At 38.8% G+C, this 16,031-nt stretch overlaps 1 protein-coding gene across 1 annotated transcript; it reads right to left on the bottom strand.

The window, feature by feature from the left end:
* Positions 1-5,789: 5,789 nt before the first annotated feature.
* Positions 5,790-15,823, bottom strand: LOC139744979 (RNA-binding protein 8A-like). The gene is made up of 6 exons (XM_071655717.1): positions 15,624-15,823; positions 11,516-11,575; positions 10,697-10,771; positions 9,639-9,775; positions 7,787-7,926; positions 5,790-5,959 (listed from the first exon to the last, which is right to left on the bottom strand). Exons 1-6 carry the CDS (start codon positions 15,688-15,690, stop codon positions 5,941-5,943), a joined length of 498 nt encoding a protein of 165 aa, XP_071511818.1. The 5' UTR covers positions 15,691-15,823; the 3' UTR covers positions 5,790-5,940.
* Positions 15,824-16,031: the final 208 nt, after the last annotated feature.

Below are 16,031 nucleotides of genomic sequence, written 5' to 3'. Positions count from 1 at the left end.
AATGACAAGTATTTGGTACGCACTCCATAGACCATATTACTGCGTTTACACAAAAATGACCAAACGACAAAAGAACGAAGAAAGGACATCTATTCCGTAAGCACGAAATTCGATTTGTAAAAAAAAAAATGAAATAAAGTTATGTATTTCTAAATATCTATACTAAGATTCATAATGATACCTTGAGTCACTTTCGAGATATGGAGGAAGAAGTAAAATTTCGCCTTTTCACCTGACCTCTGACCTTTTTGACCTTTGACCTTTTGGCAAGAAACTTCCAAGAGAATCTCTATCGGGTAATATACGTATATATTAAGTTTCAAGAAAAATCCTGCAGGCATTGCATAAACATGAGGGAAATAGAGAAATTTTGAGGGTTTGACCTCGACATTTGACCCCTGACCTTTTAACCATAACTCCCAAATTTCCTAGATAATCACTACCAGTCAGAACATGCATAATGTACTAAGTTCCACAAAGTTTTCTTGAAAAATTTGCCGGATATGTAGAAAAAAAAAGTGAAATTTCAACATTTTTACTTGACCTTTGGCCTCATGACCCGAAATTCTCTCTGGAAAATATTTATTTGGTAATACATCTATACGCTAAGTTTCAAGAAAATAATTTCGGGCATTGCATAGATATGGGGGAAATAGCGAAATTTTGAGCATTTGACCGTGACCTTTGACCTTGAGCATGTGCACCAACAAGTTGATAGGCACAATTTCGCCTACTCATACATATACATGGCAAGTTTCATTAGGATACCTCAAACCGTTTTTTTTTTTTTTTTTTAGTTACGCTGTCCACAAACTTGATTACGGACGGAAGGACGGACGGAAGGATGGACGGACGGAAGGGCGGACAACCCGAAGACATAATGCCTCCGGCACCACTTCGTGGCGGAGGCATAAAAAAGATAGTAATAGTAAAATGAATTAGAAACCGATGAATAGATAAGGTCGAAAAGAAGAGCAAGACCAAAGGAGGAAAAAGAGAAACATGCCAATTTTTATCAGTCTGTACTGGGGACCTGTCTCGGCGCCAATGTTTGTGTAAAATTATTGTGCTTAGTTTGTCCCCCTCCCCTGTCCCGCCCCACACTTCTCTCCCTCCCTCCTCCCCCCCCCCCCCCTCTCTCTCTCTCTCTCTTGGTATACTATGTGTCACATTTGCATGTTTATTGTTTTGGTTACGTGTCATGTGTATGATGTAAAATTAATGTAGTGCATTAGTTGTCAGGTTTTGTTCATTGTAATTACAATGAAAAGACAGAAATGATATAATCATCCCCATACTACAGTTGTATCTTTATGAATACACACACACACACACACACACACACACACACACACACACAATCAATTTACTGTAACATGCCTCCCACTTTTGATAAACATAACTTTACTACCAATAAACTATATTAAGAGTTTGACTGCAAAACGTGCTAAGTGCCAGTTTTAGACATTCTAAGGTAAGTCCATCATCAGATAAAACATAAGACCTTTTCAGTTGATACCTCACTTGTTGCAACACAAAGAATATTCTTGTAGATACGATCGAACATATTACCTAATCATTTTCATATCAAATAACTATTTATCATTTTCTTACTCCAAGCAGGTTTAATTGCAAATATCTAAAGTTTACGAGAATGGAGTTAACTCATTTTGCGATAAAACTCTTCGAATGTCCTCATCATCTATAATTATCGATGTTCTCCGTGGAATCTCCAACCGTTCCAGTCAATGTCCTGATGCAAATACACCTTTTAACTGGGGGCTGTTACCCCATCATGTCCTTGCTTACTTTTGCCACAGATATGACCACTTTTCCTCACGAATTGGCAGCTCAGAACTGCTGTCTGCTTTTCCTATGATGGAGAACGGTTAAGTGGAGTCGGTAAAATTCTCAAAATCTGCATGAATATCAGATTATGAAGTTACAAAAATTTGCCAACTTGAGACAAAAAACAAAAACAAAACTTTAATCTTCTTAGGTGTTAGGTGTGTTGAAAATGTCTTGCAACTGTCAGTATTAGGCAAACACGTCATGCACTGAGTGGCCTACATGTATTAAGAAGTTTGAAAGTTTTGATAATTCACTATAGTCTCCCAATGATCTACATAGAAACTTTAATCAAATTTCAAATACATGTAGTGAGGTGAATTCGGAACGACCTACATGTACAGGTGGATTCGTTGCAACGAATGTGTGTTCTGTAAAGCACGCATATTAATTTTGCGAATTTTGCGAGAGCCAAGATTCCTGAAATTGAAATGCATGCGAAAGTTCTTGTCTACACGATATGCATTGAATGCCAGTGACAATTTGTGAAACTTTCTATGCCGCGAAAAATATCTTGCTCACAGTACTGTACTGTGATATCTTTCAGAGGAAAGGGTTGTGGTTGAATTACCAACAAAAACATGACATTACGTTGGTACAATTGTATTACATTGATGTTTCCATTTTTATTCTTTTTATTAATTTATTTTGTGTGTGCGTGTGTGTGTGTGTGTGTGTGTAAACTGGATACAATGTAGTAGAATTGTGCATTGCTGGTATAATTTCGTCAGCTAATCTGCCTGTCAAATCATGGAATGTGGTTGCAACAAATGCAAATATCGGGCAAAAACACACCGAAGTTTTAACCTGCCATAATTTTCTTATTCAACGTCTGACTTTGATTGGATTTTTACAATTCAGATTGATCTTTAAACAAATCATTGAAATCAGCTTGAACATGGCATGGAATTTCATATGAAATAGCAAGGCTCAGGCATACAGCTTCATTTTAGAACAGGTCAATAAAATTTGGCAATCTTATTGGTCGAGAGCTGTGCATTAATTATTACTTGCTGCACATATGATATCAAATACATTGTAGTCATAATAACCACTAACAACAGCCCGTGTAAACATGGTATCCCACAAGGTTACAGCTTGTTATTCCGAAGGTTCGTTGTTCCGAAGGTTCTTTAGTCCGAAGGTTCGTTATTCCAAAGGTTCACTATTCCAAATTTCATTTTCGGATTAACGAATCTCCGGAATAGCGAACCTTCGGAATAACGCCACAAATGTTCGGATTAGCGAACCCTTTTTTTTTTATTTTCGGATTAATGAACCTCTAGATATAGGGAATTTGTGTGTTTCAGATTAACACGAACCTTCGGGATAACGAACCTTCGGAATAGCGAACCTTCGTAATAACGAACAGCACCCTCCGACACATGTAGCAGAAGTTGACAGACATATCAAGTGCTCACAGACATATTGCAAATGATGGCTACCGGCTAGCTAGCCATACTGGTACATCTACAGAAAGCCATGAGGAAATACTTCCACAAATTTTGAAATGTGTCATTGATTATGTGACATATGGATTTTGGACTATAATTTGTCTGCCATTCTATAAAACAGATGATGCACATACCTTTTGTGTGTCAGTAGTTACCTTATGCACACACACTTTCTAACGACACCTTCAGACCTGTGCATCATTTGTATACAATATCAAGCTATGTACTTCACTCTCTAAAATTAAACAGTCAGTCATCACTCAAATCCGCATAATAGAAAATAACCACTCATTCAGTCGGCAGCACGTCAATTATACAAGTGTCATGTGACATGGATTTCACACTTTTTTATTTCTTAAGAATACCAATGTATAATCAGAAAAAAAATGCAGTAAGGTAAAAAATATGTACAATGTGTGTGGGTACTTGGGCGTTTCACCGTTTTATGTGGAACCAAACAGTAAAACACGCAAGTGTGAAACAGGGCCAAATAGGACCCGGAGTCTGACCCATACCCCAACTTTTCCCCCTCATGTGTCCTATGGCGTTGTCAACAAAATTGTACTCTAATGGACTTTGTGCTAATACAAATAGTCAAAATGCAGCAAATAATAATGCCAGGTCTGAAGCGACCACATTTTCACTGTATTAATTCACTTTTATTTTTAATACAACTACACGTATTGCTTGCTCTTGGACTGACGGCATAAACTTTTAACTGCAGGTTCACAATCAATTTTGGTTGCCTCAGTCCATACATTTTCTTTACTGATGGGAATCGGACTAGTGTGTTTGATCTGACACCTCCAATTACACAAATTGGTTATTTACCCCCTGGATATTGTATAAACTGCGTCTTGTCTGTGAAGCCCGGCCTTTGTGTCTGCACGATACAATAGTAATGCCGCGGCAGGCATCATAAGAGAACCCTGTGAATTCCCTCATACGTAAGCCAGCGAGTGGGACCATATTCTGGCAGTAATCTCATATGACCGCATATATTGTGAGCACGTGTGTGTGTGTGGGAGGATGGAGGGGGAAAGGGTTGGGGTTGGGTCAGGGAAGAGATGAACATCCACTCAATCCTTTCAAACACGAGACCAAAGTCTGGCATCCTTTTCAAAAAACAGTTTCCACTGACCTACATCTGTTCACTTTGTAGTGTTACTCTTGAACATGAAATAGCACTTGTTCAGTAGGGGTTAGAAAAAATTCATGTTGGCTTTATGCTCATACCCCTCGAGGTTCTGAAGGGAACTTCACAAGTTCTGCATCTACAATTCCAGGCCAAATCTCTCTCTCAAACCCCCCCCCCCAAAAAAAAAAAAAACAGGAACAAAGCAAAACAAAGAAACAGAGAATGTTTACGGCAGTTGAACAGAAACTCTGATCTAACAGAAAGTAGCACAAAAATTCCAAAGGAAAGTCATCCCCCCCCCCCATCACCCCATCCATTTCTAATGGAGCAATAAAAGAATACTAACATAATCATTTCAATTGTTGCCTAGTCCGAATGGATTGAGCTGGCAAAATACTTTGGCTTAAGCTTGCTTACATGTCCTACTTGTAAAAAGTTGAATATTGAACAAGCCGTTGGGGACTGAGGAGAGCCCACTTGGCCGAGATAGTCTTCCGAGAGGTGAACAGTACTTGACTAGAGAGCGACGTCTAGAAGATTACCAAGCAATTGGATTTATGCCTAATGCATTCTCTCAAACTATTTCTAGCATCCGTGTAAACAGATGGAAGCTCAATGGATGTGTGCCACTTCACATACTTGAATTACTTTCCATTCTCAATCATTGATACTTCAGAACATAATTCATCTGAATATATATCTGCCAACGCTGGAATTATGTCATAGAGAGGAACAAATGGGAGAAAATAATGCAGAAATAATAATAATAATAATAATAAAAATACCAATCTCCCATTATCACTGTCAGCAGGTCTACACAAAATGTCAATTACAAGGTTGAAAAACAAAAACAAAAACTTCTTTTCTTTCTCTGAAGAAATAAGAATACTGCTATTTGCCAGGAATGGTTTGCACGCATATGCTAGTAAATACATGTAGCAAGGAAAAGTCCATCACGGCCAAACTTTGAGAATTCTAATGCTTCCTGAAAATAGCTGAACAACACTAATACTTTGATGACAAAACATTGACTGAGTGGCCACATTATTTTCAGTCATGATAATCCCCTAACTTTCCAATGACTGTTAACTGTGCAAGAGTAATATTTTTCTCTCTCTTCCCCCCTCCCCCTTCTATCTTAAAAAGTTCAGAAGAAGCCCAAAGCATATTGTGGTCTTCTTTGTACCTCTGTTCACAGCTTTGGGAAAAAAAGTCCCCCATTGTAATATCATGACCTCTCTTTTCAGACAGACTTTTTTATTTTGTTCTGGGCATGGATTAACATCGTGTCATAGTCTACTAGAGAGAGAGAAACCATAAGAAAGAGATAGGGCAGACTTGTATTCTGGTGGCAACTTGCACAACTCTGGATCTTGCTCTCGCTTGGCACTAACTGCTGGAAAAGCTCTAGTTTTCCCAGCTTGTCCTGCTGGAGAGCCGTCGTCTCAAGAGTGGATGATCATCTTAAGCAGGAAGGAGGAAGCGGAAAAGTGGCAGTCCTCAGCGTCTTCTTCCACCTCTGTTTGGAGAAAGCCAAACAAAAATTCAAATGCTTTTAAAGATTTTGTTAAACAAAACTGTAACATATTTACATGTTATATGCCACTGGAAGCTCTTATGTTTCTGTTTCTTCATTTTCTTTTTTTTCTTTTTTGTTGTTCCATCTAAAATTACTTCAATTACAGTGGACTCCCGTTATAACGAAGTCCTCGGGATCTGCAGTTTTCTTTCGTTGTATCAAAATTTTGTTATAACCGAACAAATGAACAATAAAAGACATAGAACCGATAATTTTGCGACCTGGATTTTTATTTCGTTGTCACCAGAATTTTGTTATAACCGTGTTTGTTATAGCAGAAGTGAACTGTAACAAAAACTCTTCGTCATTTCATGAGGAATTATGATTTTTGTCTTCTTCCACTTATGCCCTGCCCCGTAAAACGCCATATGCCCTGTGGGGGAAACAGGGAGCTCGGTTTGTCCATTATTTGCATGTTTTCTCTGAATACCTATTGAAGTGTTCATAAACATTCAGTGCAATGCCAATGCTGAGCGCATCAATGAAATCAACTTTTCTCTTCAAGTGTTTTGTTTTGTTTGTTTTTTGGAGTGGGGCATTAACATTTCATATTTCCATATCTATTTTCTCGCTCTATTCTCATTTCTTTCTTTTTTTGGGGGGGGGGGGAGAGGGAGCAGAATCTATGGATTCTCTATCACTGAAACATTAACTTGGTGACTTCTTCACACAACAGCATTACAGAGAACCCTAAGGAAAAAAACTAAATGAAGTATCAGCATTTCTTTCAGAAAACCACAATAATGTACTACTGATACTAACCGACTATTCACTGCCCATATATTATCTTCATGGGAAGATCACTGGATGAGCAACTTTCAATAATACTGCCCAATGGCACTCTCAAACACTATACTGAGACATCCCTACACCCCGGCTACAGTGTAAGAGTAGTACCTTAACAAGGTACCGGTCATGGAACGTTTAACCAAAGATTCTACCCACTACATAAGATGGTCAACTCTCAGTCGAAAAAGAGAAACACTGCCACTTAAAATTGTGAGCTTTTTATTATTAAAGAGTGCGCCAACTAGCGTTGAGCGGGGGAAGTTTCCAGGTGATCTGTACTTTCCTGATATGTCTGTGTAGGACCAAGACAGGCTAAGACAAGAAAGAAGAAATTTTCTGTAAAGAATGAGTAAACCTAAGAATTAGTGTAGTGCATTAAAGATAACATAAAGTTTTGGTACCTCAAAAGTTTCCCTGAATTTCCTTGTCTTAGTTTGTGTTTCAGGTAAAAGTACCTTTCATATAACTAACACTGTGAGACTTACTCGCCCCGAAGTGCTCTCATGTCTTAGTAATCATGCAATTAACTGCGACCAGCAGCCCCATACACATAGCGACCAGCAGCCCCATACACATAGCGTAATGGGGCTTCTTCGCATTGTAGCATTCAGGATCATGACAGATTTAGTATCGCGGGTAAATATCAACTTGAAATAGGCCATTACAGCTGATGAGAAATAATTCACATATGTGTAATTCCGCCTGACCACACACTACTAGAACGTTGTCTAATAACAAGAATGTTCCCTGGAGTGAGGACTGGAACGAATAAGACTAGATTAAGGAGGAGAAAAAAAAAGTATCTCTCTGCCCATTGCCCACTATTTTTTTAGGCAAACAGGGTTGCTGTGGCCACCACGAACATGGTGTAAACGAGGCAAAATCAGCGATCCCAGCAACCTCCTCATAATGAAGCTCCCCTGTACAACTGTACTATCATCATTACAAATACTTCTTTCTCATGACTGCCTTTGTTACCTCTTCCTGCCCGACTCGTGGGGCCCACGGACGAATGCCCAGTCAACGTTGATGGCCTGGCCAAGGATTTCAGCACCGTTCAGGGCATCCATTGCCTTCTGGGCTTCCTTGAAGGTTTCATACTCTACCAGAACATAACCCTAGGAAGAAAAATACAACATTCAAGAATATTCACCTGTAACATCAAGTTTGTGAAGACATGGTGTCTTGTGAGGAGGGTGTGGGAAGAAATAACAATATCTGAAAAACAAAAATAATCAACTTTGCTGCCAGTATCTGTCGCTAACAGATTTTTTTTCTTTATGCTAATATATGAAAATTAAAACAAATTTCTGTGTATAGAGAGCTACATCGGTAAAATGCTTACAAAATATTAAAGGTTAACAGTAGGTCTGACTGTGTATACACACCCTGTTTAAAATCATTCATAATCTCATTCCTCTAAATTTCCATTAATTTTTGCTTTTGTTTTGGTGTGAATTGTTCTAATTACAAATCAAATTCTGTACATGAAACAAGACTAACTGTATATGGCATTACATACTAATACAAATATTGTAATGCGCAGGACCTTCTATTAGCAATTCTTGGAATAATGAGCTGTAGATGGATTTTGCTATGTTATTATTGCACATCTACTCATAAAGTGGCCTCACCACAGGGAAGGTATTATACAACAAATACAATGACAAAATCCAGTGTCCGAACTCTCATATCTGGCCATGTCGCAACTGGTCCAAATCCAGATGAGGGATTTACCCGGATATGTAAGAAACAATGTTTAAATGTTAATGTACATGCAGCTGTCAACACAATGATAGCTACAACTATGATCCATTTTGAACAGATATTACATCGTAAACCTGTCAAATCCATTAACCCTATTCTAACTGGGGGGGGGGGGAACTCGACATTTCGTGCCACGATTCCGCAACGCGCAAAGATTTTGCCACGTCGTTTCATGACTTTTTTCATCGAAGTCTCCCGCATATTTTGAGACCAAATTTGCGACGTCCGGGTACACCGTTCTGAAGTTACACAATGTTTTGCATATGCATGTCAACCCGAAAACAGCTCAAATTCATGATTTCGTGTGCAAATCCAATGCAAATTGTGTTTTTATGTTTAATTGATATAAATTAGATTATTTCAACTTTTGACCATTGAAATTAATCAATTCTAATGTAGATAAGCTTCAAAAAGTGCCTGCAACAAATTTTGGCAAAAACACAATAGAAAACAAAAGGTAGAAAAAACAATAAAATACATAAGAAATTATCAAAACAATAAAAACAAAAGAAACTGATTTTTATTGCGCTATTTTTTTTACAAGAAAATTGTTTGATGTGTCTTGAGGAACTCTGACACAAAAATTTAGCAATCCTTCAGTCTTTTTGATGGAGTTATAGGTGAAAATATGATTTCATGCATAAATTTACATAATTAATCTATTAAAAAATATAAGATCAAATTTTTCTATTGTATGACCATGTAATCTTGTAGTTGACATCCGGCTCTATGTTCAGGCTAAATTTTGCGGCGATCGCTTGATCGGCGGCCGAGATCTGAAGGGGGGGGGGGGGGCCAGTTAAAATAGGGTTAAATATTTTTTGTTGGTAATATCTATCACAGGCAAATTGTGTGGATTTGGAAAGAGTTTTACTCAGTTTGAAATCACTGTTTTTTAATTTTTTGTCTTCATCATGTGAACAAGTCTGAATAATAAAGAAGTCCATATGAGAGATGGCCTGATAATCACGGTCGGACTGTACACATTCAAAAAAAAATATGAACAGATCAAAGCCAAACACACATTGTCAAGTTTTCCTTGTGCACTTATTTAAATGTTCACCTTCAAGTAGCCTGTTCTCCTGTCCAGGTTGACGTGCATATTTTTGATCTCTCCGTAGTCAGCAAACTTGTCTTGGACGTCCTCCTCCGTTGCCTCCTCGTGGACACCGGTCACAAAGAGGATCCACCCCTCCACAGCTGATGAAATAAGAGAAAATGTAAAGCTTGTTAAGTCAGACAGTCACCTATTGTCATGCATACAGTACTTTGTACATTTGTATGTACAGCTTTCGTTCAGCAACCTCATTGGGTAAACAATATCAAGTGGTTATACTGCAAAGTGGAAATTTCCGTGCATTTTGTGCAACATGAAATTAGCGTGAAAATAAGAGAGCTCAAATTTCTTGCTTGCTGTATGTATCATTTTATCTATCTAATTTCAAGGTAGATATACTGTCTGGCCGTACAAATTGTTAGAGATGTAATTTTTTCAGGTTTGCTAGTCCTGTACAATGAGTGAAAGTTATCTTTCACTATTATGTAGCGTGTATGTGCTTCCAAAGCCCTTAGTCACCATGACAGCAGTAAGGTGTTTGAAGTGCTTCTTCAATTGTTGTGACTGTCCATGAAATTTATCTCACCCGGGCTGAGCATGAAAAATTACTGGGCCACCACTAATGTTGAGCCCTGCTTTATTTATAAGGAGTCGGTCACATTAATATTGCATATATCTTACCTTTTACTTGATTAAACTACAACTCATTCATTTATATGACTGGGGAATATAAAGCATCTTTACAGTGAACACAGCTCTTTTTCTTTGCTCAGGATTGGTCATCGGACAACTGAAATTTGTTAACAATAATTTCAAAGTGTTCTCTCCGAGCCAGAGTTATGAGGGTGGTCGCAAAAAGCGAAATATTTGTCTCTGCCAGGAGTGGTGACAAACACACACCTACACATAGAATTCACAAACCTCAGCCTGAATTCATGGGTAATTAATTGCATTCAGCCACCTTTCTAACGCATTATGCTGTCAAATGGCCTACACAGAGTATCTTATTGCACCTCTGTCACTGTCAGAAATGCTACTCCTTATAAAGAAACAAAAAGTCTCACATCTTTGTGGTCCCGATTCACTTGTATCTATTTCCAGTCCTTGGAACTCATCGTCAGCTGTGCGAATACCTCCCTCTGCCGAGAAATCAAAAGAATGGAGAACCATGTCAGCAAGTCATCATGATAAAGAATGAATTCACTCTGGGTCGACCATGAGCTCACAGGAGTTTATGAATGAGTTTGCTTACCCCTTCAATACAATCATCTTCGTGGATGAAATCGCAATCAGAGATGTTCTGTCATAGACACTGTACACTGATATTGCACAATGCAATCATTAATAGCTCCTACAATGTGTATGCAATCATCCGCAATTCACTAGAAGATTTAGACTAGCATGCAAAGTTTGATTTCAAAACTCCTTGTTCCCTAGTAAGATGATTTCAAATCTGTAGTTGAAATTACAGTACAGTTTTCATGATTATGAAAGGATGATCTCAGGACCTCACATTTCAACATACTTTGAGCGATGCATGAAAGTGTTTCCACAGTAAATTTTAAAGGGATCGTATAGTTTTGCTTGAGACCTAATTTCAGGTTTCTAACATTTTTTTTGTGAGATAATGAGAAACCTCTTATGAAATATGAAAGAGCGTGTAATTCCATTTGTAGGCACTCGCTGGCAGATGACTTCATACAAATGAGAAAATTTGACATACGTTGTAATATCAAACTGACACTCATCTTCAGGCAATGAATGTACAGCATGAATGTCCAGCACTAAAAATAGACATCTGCTAAGAATTTACATCAAAGCAGCTGAAAGTACATTTTCTGGAATGAAATGTACATTTATAGTGTATGTACTGCTGTTCTTACCTGCACCAAAGCCCCTTCCTTTCCTCTTCTTCACACTCTTCTTTAGTTTCTGTATTCCTTCTGTATACATGACAAGAAAAGAAAATCAGAATAACACTTTACGTGTGCACATTGCCAGAAGAATCTTCCTTCAAGATACCCTGCGATTGCAAAATTGAAGGGAAAAAAACAAAACAAGAACAGTATTCATGAATGACAATGACGTATAATGTGGTACAATGATGAAAACCAGTAGTACTGCGGTAATAAATATGATCACTATCACAATGATAATATTACCATCAAAAATAATATTAAAAACATTATTAACTTGACCCCTGCATTCAGTTTCCCAAGATTTTGCTATCGAGTAAAGAACAGAGCCTGGTAATTCTTGAACTACCCTCAAACAAAGTTATACTCTCTATTGAAATAAATTCTCAAGTGACATTTAATCTACAACACTGTATGTATGGTAATCATACTTGGATCTGATTCTGCTATTATATTGAAAACATACACAGACTATGGGTGCATCATGGTGTACAGGGTACTGCTACAAATAGGATGGGACACAATCATGGCTGTACAGCTGGAAGTAGTGCAAGGGGAGGGGGGACAGTCCCCCCCCCCCCCAGTTTTGTTTTTTGTTTTTTTGAATCACAACTGCAGTAACACATTGGTGATATTCTTCATCTTACCAAATGAACTTGGGCAATTCCGCAGTTAGTAACGTTACATTTGAACAAATTTAGATATTTGTTTTTACTACTAAATTACCATTTATTCATTTCAAGCCAAATTATGTCAAGAACATGTTCATCATTCCCAGGTTTATGATACAGAAAAGAATGAATACAATCCAAGAAATAATAGCATTGCTATGGCAACTTAAAGGGCTGGTTAGTGACGTTACGAAAAAAGGACATGACAAAAAAATCAATGTCTTGTAACAAAAAGTGTGCAAAAATTCAAGTTACTTCGAACAAAGTGTTGCATTAATTTCAATTATTGCATCATGACAAATGTTCACACAATGTTTTTTAGCAGTTCGACCAATAATTTCTTAGCTAGACCCCCAAAAGCATGGTTAGTAACGTTACGGTTAGTAACGTTACATTTGTCCGGAGAAATTCCGCAGGTCATTTCACCCTTTTGTAATTGACAAAATGTCACATGACTTCTGGAGTATTTAAATGTATTTATCTTTTACCCTTTAGCAAAACTTTGAGGAACCCACTGTAATTTGCATTTAAGTGAATTTCAGCATCCCCAGTCCCACATGTACATTTTAAATGATGGTTTTAGATCTCGCGAAATCAATCAATACAAAAGATAAAATCTACTGAATTTGAAAGACCTTAATGATTGGTGAACATCCATGGCATTAGTTGATACCTAGATTAAAGAGTAAGATAAAGAGGCACATTTCTTTTATCCATGTCATGTCCACCTAACTGCGGAATTGCCCACTTTCACTTTGTACTCGTTTCTTCATTGATGATGCTTTACTTGTAAGTATGGTCTAGCTTTAATTACATTCATTCAAGTACATGTGAATCAAAGTGATTAGACAATGTCAATGCCATGAACATGGTGTATTGTGCTGTTTCCAAGTAGTTTGGAAGTGCAGTGGAATATTATACAACATGAGCTGGTTGAGAACCCATAAATCTAAAGCCAAAACAAAGTTCTTGGAAGGGCTCAAATTCCACTAAGGAATTGCTTCCAGAACATCAAAAGGGATACCACGAAATTCACCCAGCTGACGCCGTTTGCCAGGATGACTGGATTTGGAGTGTAACGACTGACATCAAAAGTCATTTACAATTGTAGTGTAGAATAATTTCGATTGTAGAGCCCTGCTACATGTACATGTTGTAGATTCTAGTTCACAACTTTGGACACGGCTCCATTTCATAAAGAGTTGATACTATAGCAACTCTTGCTGGAATGGCAATTGCCATGGTAACCACACGAATCCAGCTTCCTGATTGGCTATTATCTAAGAGTCATCTTAACATCTTTTATTAAATGGGGCCCAGAAAAACCCTCCCTCTAACCCCACTTTCAGCATTGTGGGAAGCTAGTAGCATCTACAAGTGTACAGAGTAGGGTAAACCCCCAGTATTTGGTCATTTAAGCTTTTTTGCAATATTTTTTAAACTAAAATAATACGTGTACACGTATATATCTTATCTACAGCAATCCAATGAATGTGAAATATATCAAATTTCTTTAATCTCAATTTTAATTTTGTTAAATATCTCACAGAATTCACAAAATCTCAAAATATTATATCACCTTGAAAATCCCCCAGAATACGGTCACCGCGATCAGAATTTGGTCGCGCGATATGCGCATTCAAAGTCAATGCGTGTTCAAGGCAGCTGAAAAATGCTCCGCACAGTACAATATACCTTGTTGGCGCAAAATTGCATGGCGACATTGCGGCGCCTATTTCTGACCGAATACTTGGGAATCGCTACTTGCATTCAACCCTTGTACATTGAGTCACTGCATCAGCACGTACTGAAATTTTGTTTTTCTTTTGCGTTTTGGAGGATACCATCACACTCTGAGGCAGCTATAAGCAAAAAATTCCACAGGAGAACGGCCTAAATTTCTTGATTTTTAGCGCTTTTCCAGCGACCCATACTCTTAAAACTGGGCTTAATCCGTGCACGCTTTGGGAAAGTCGCACCAATTCTGCACTTTTGATGGTGAAATTGAGGATTCTGGATGGATTTTTGGAGGGGACTAAGGGACTTTCTTGATGTGAATGAGTGTACAAGCATGTGAATTGATGTGAGTTGCATGTGTTGTGACAGTAGAACTTACTGGCTGTTGATTAGTGATAAGTGACCGAATACCGACAGTGACATTACTGGTACTCTTACCCTAGTAATACTAGTAGGTAGAATGTACATGTAACATGATGATTGATCGTACCCCTGGCCTTGCCATCATATTTCCAAACAAGCTGGAGCCAATTACTGTATCTAGAATCCAAGCGCTGCGCTGATGATTGATTAACGTTAGACTCCCCTCTCTGCCTCCATGAAAAAATTATCATGTAACTGGGTTAGCAACCATGATGGGCTAAGCTCTCAGATTGCCGATTGTGGACTTCTGGCAAACCTTTTTGGCTAAAGAATAAACAGTACAAATCCAGGCCCTGGCTGGAGTCTGCCACTACTACTACTAACGTTAGTACTACTGTACTCACTAGGTTCTAACGTTACAGTTACTACTAGTAAACTTTACAACACTATCCGCATTTTGGTAGGGACATTTGTCATTACGTGACATTGGTTACCTGACCTAAATTTGACCTACAGTAAGTTGGTCCTACAATTGTGTAACCCCGAAAACGCAGGATAGCCGGCAGATGTGTTCTTACCAATCTTTTATTCTTACATAGATTCTACAGAACACTGACTTACACTACACTAGTCTACAGGTTGTACTATTGACCGATTCGGATTCGTTGAGGGCAGCAGACAATTTGTGGCATTGGGCGCAACCATGACCTCATTTTGAGGTGTCTTAGCCGACCCCCCCCTGCTCTCCCCCACCCCCGCCCCGGGCAACATGTTTATCGCGCACTTACAGTTGTAACAAAGGTTCGCGGGCTAAGCAAGCATTCGCGCACTCAGCTCAGTACGAGACGCCCATTGGCTAAAACAACCATGCATCAGTTTTTCATTCCGTGCGCGGAAGGGGGTGGGGGAGAGGGGAGGGGGGATCGGCTAAGACACCGCGTAATGGCGCTGCCCATGCCAAAAATACACATAGCGCGTCACAGAATCAGTCAATAGATCTAAGTTCTGTTAGTCTAACGTTAGAGTGGTTCTAGATTCTCTGCTCAGTAGTAGCCTGGATCCTACAAAGCCAAATATTACAATCCATGGCATGATGGCCATGCCACTTACCAGCTAGCTGCACTCTTTAACATCAACTGAACATTGTAACAATACTAGTAGACCCCCTTAACTAGTCTAGTTAACGTGTTACAGATAGATCTAAATGGAAAGGCCTAACGTTACATATTATTACAGCTACAGCACAGCACTGCCACAGGACCAACACTCTCAAAAGGTACGACAGTCAGAGAATGAAACCTTACGATCCGACTCCTCGTCCACCTGGAATTCTTCGTCTCCTCCTTCATGGATATCTAAGACGTCCGCCATGATAGTCGACCTTTATAGTATCGTCAGTTGATAGGCGTTTTTTAATTTGATAGCAGTAGAGACACGCAAGGCAGCAACAGGTAAAATCGGTACCTTTTTGCCGGCCGTCTACTGGTTGATGGACGAGAAGAATGTCGATGCCTAGTGTGTACGCAAAGTACGTGTACTGTACGTGTATATACGGCACACGCTGCATATCATGCATTATAACATGCGAAGCCTTGCTAGCTGGCTACTGTAGATTGTATCATGCGCTTCTGCATGACTGTACACCTTGTTTGGGCGCAGGAGGGCGCTTTGCTATTTGAAGATTTTCGCTACCAAGCTGAAGCCAGCGCCCA

This window comes from Diadema antillarum, unplaced genomic scaffold (assembly GCF_040938485.1).
Source record: "Diadema antillarum isolate AM-2024a unplaced genomic scaffold, OU_Dant_1.0 scf00000000, whole genome shotgun sequence".
Lineage (NCBI taxonomy): Eukaryota > Metazoa > Echinodermata > Echinoidea > Diadematoida > Diadematidae > Diadema > Diadema antillarum.
The sequence above is the reverse complement of the archived record's forward strand: the minus strand, read 5'-3'. Positions and strand labels throughout refer to the sequence as shown.

Coding starts and splice junctions, on each gene's coding strand:
- LOC139744979 (XM_071655717.1), bottom strand. CDS start 15,690: ATGGCGGACGTCTTAGATATCCATGAAGGAGGAGACGAAGAATTCCAG. Junction 9,776..10,696: donor TGAATCGGGACCACAAAGAT/GTGAGACTTTTT, acceptor TTATTTCATCAG/CTGTGGAGGGGTGGATCCTC. Junction 7,927..9,638: donor GGAGAACAGGCTACTTGAAG/GTGAACATTTAA, acceptor TTTTCTTCCTAG/GGTTATGTTCTGGTAGAGTA.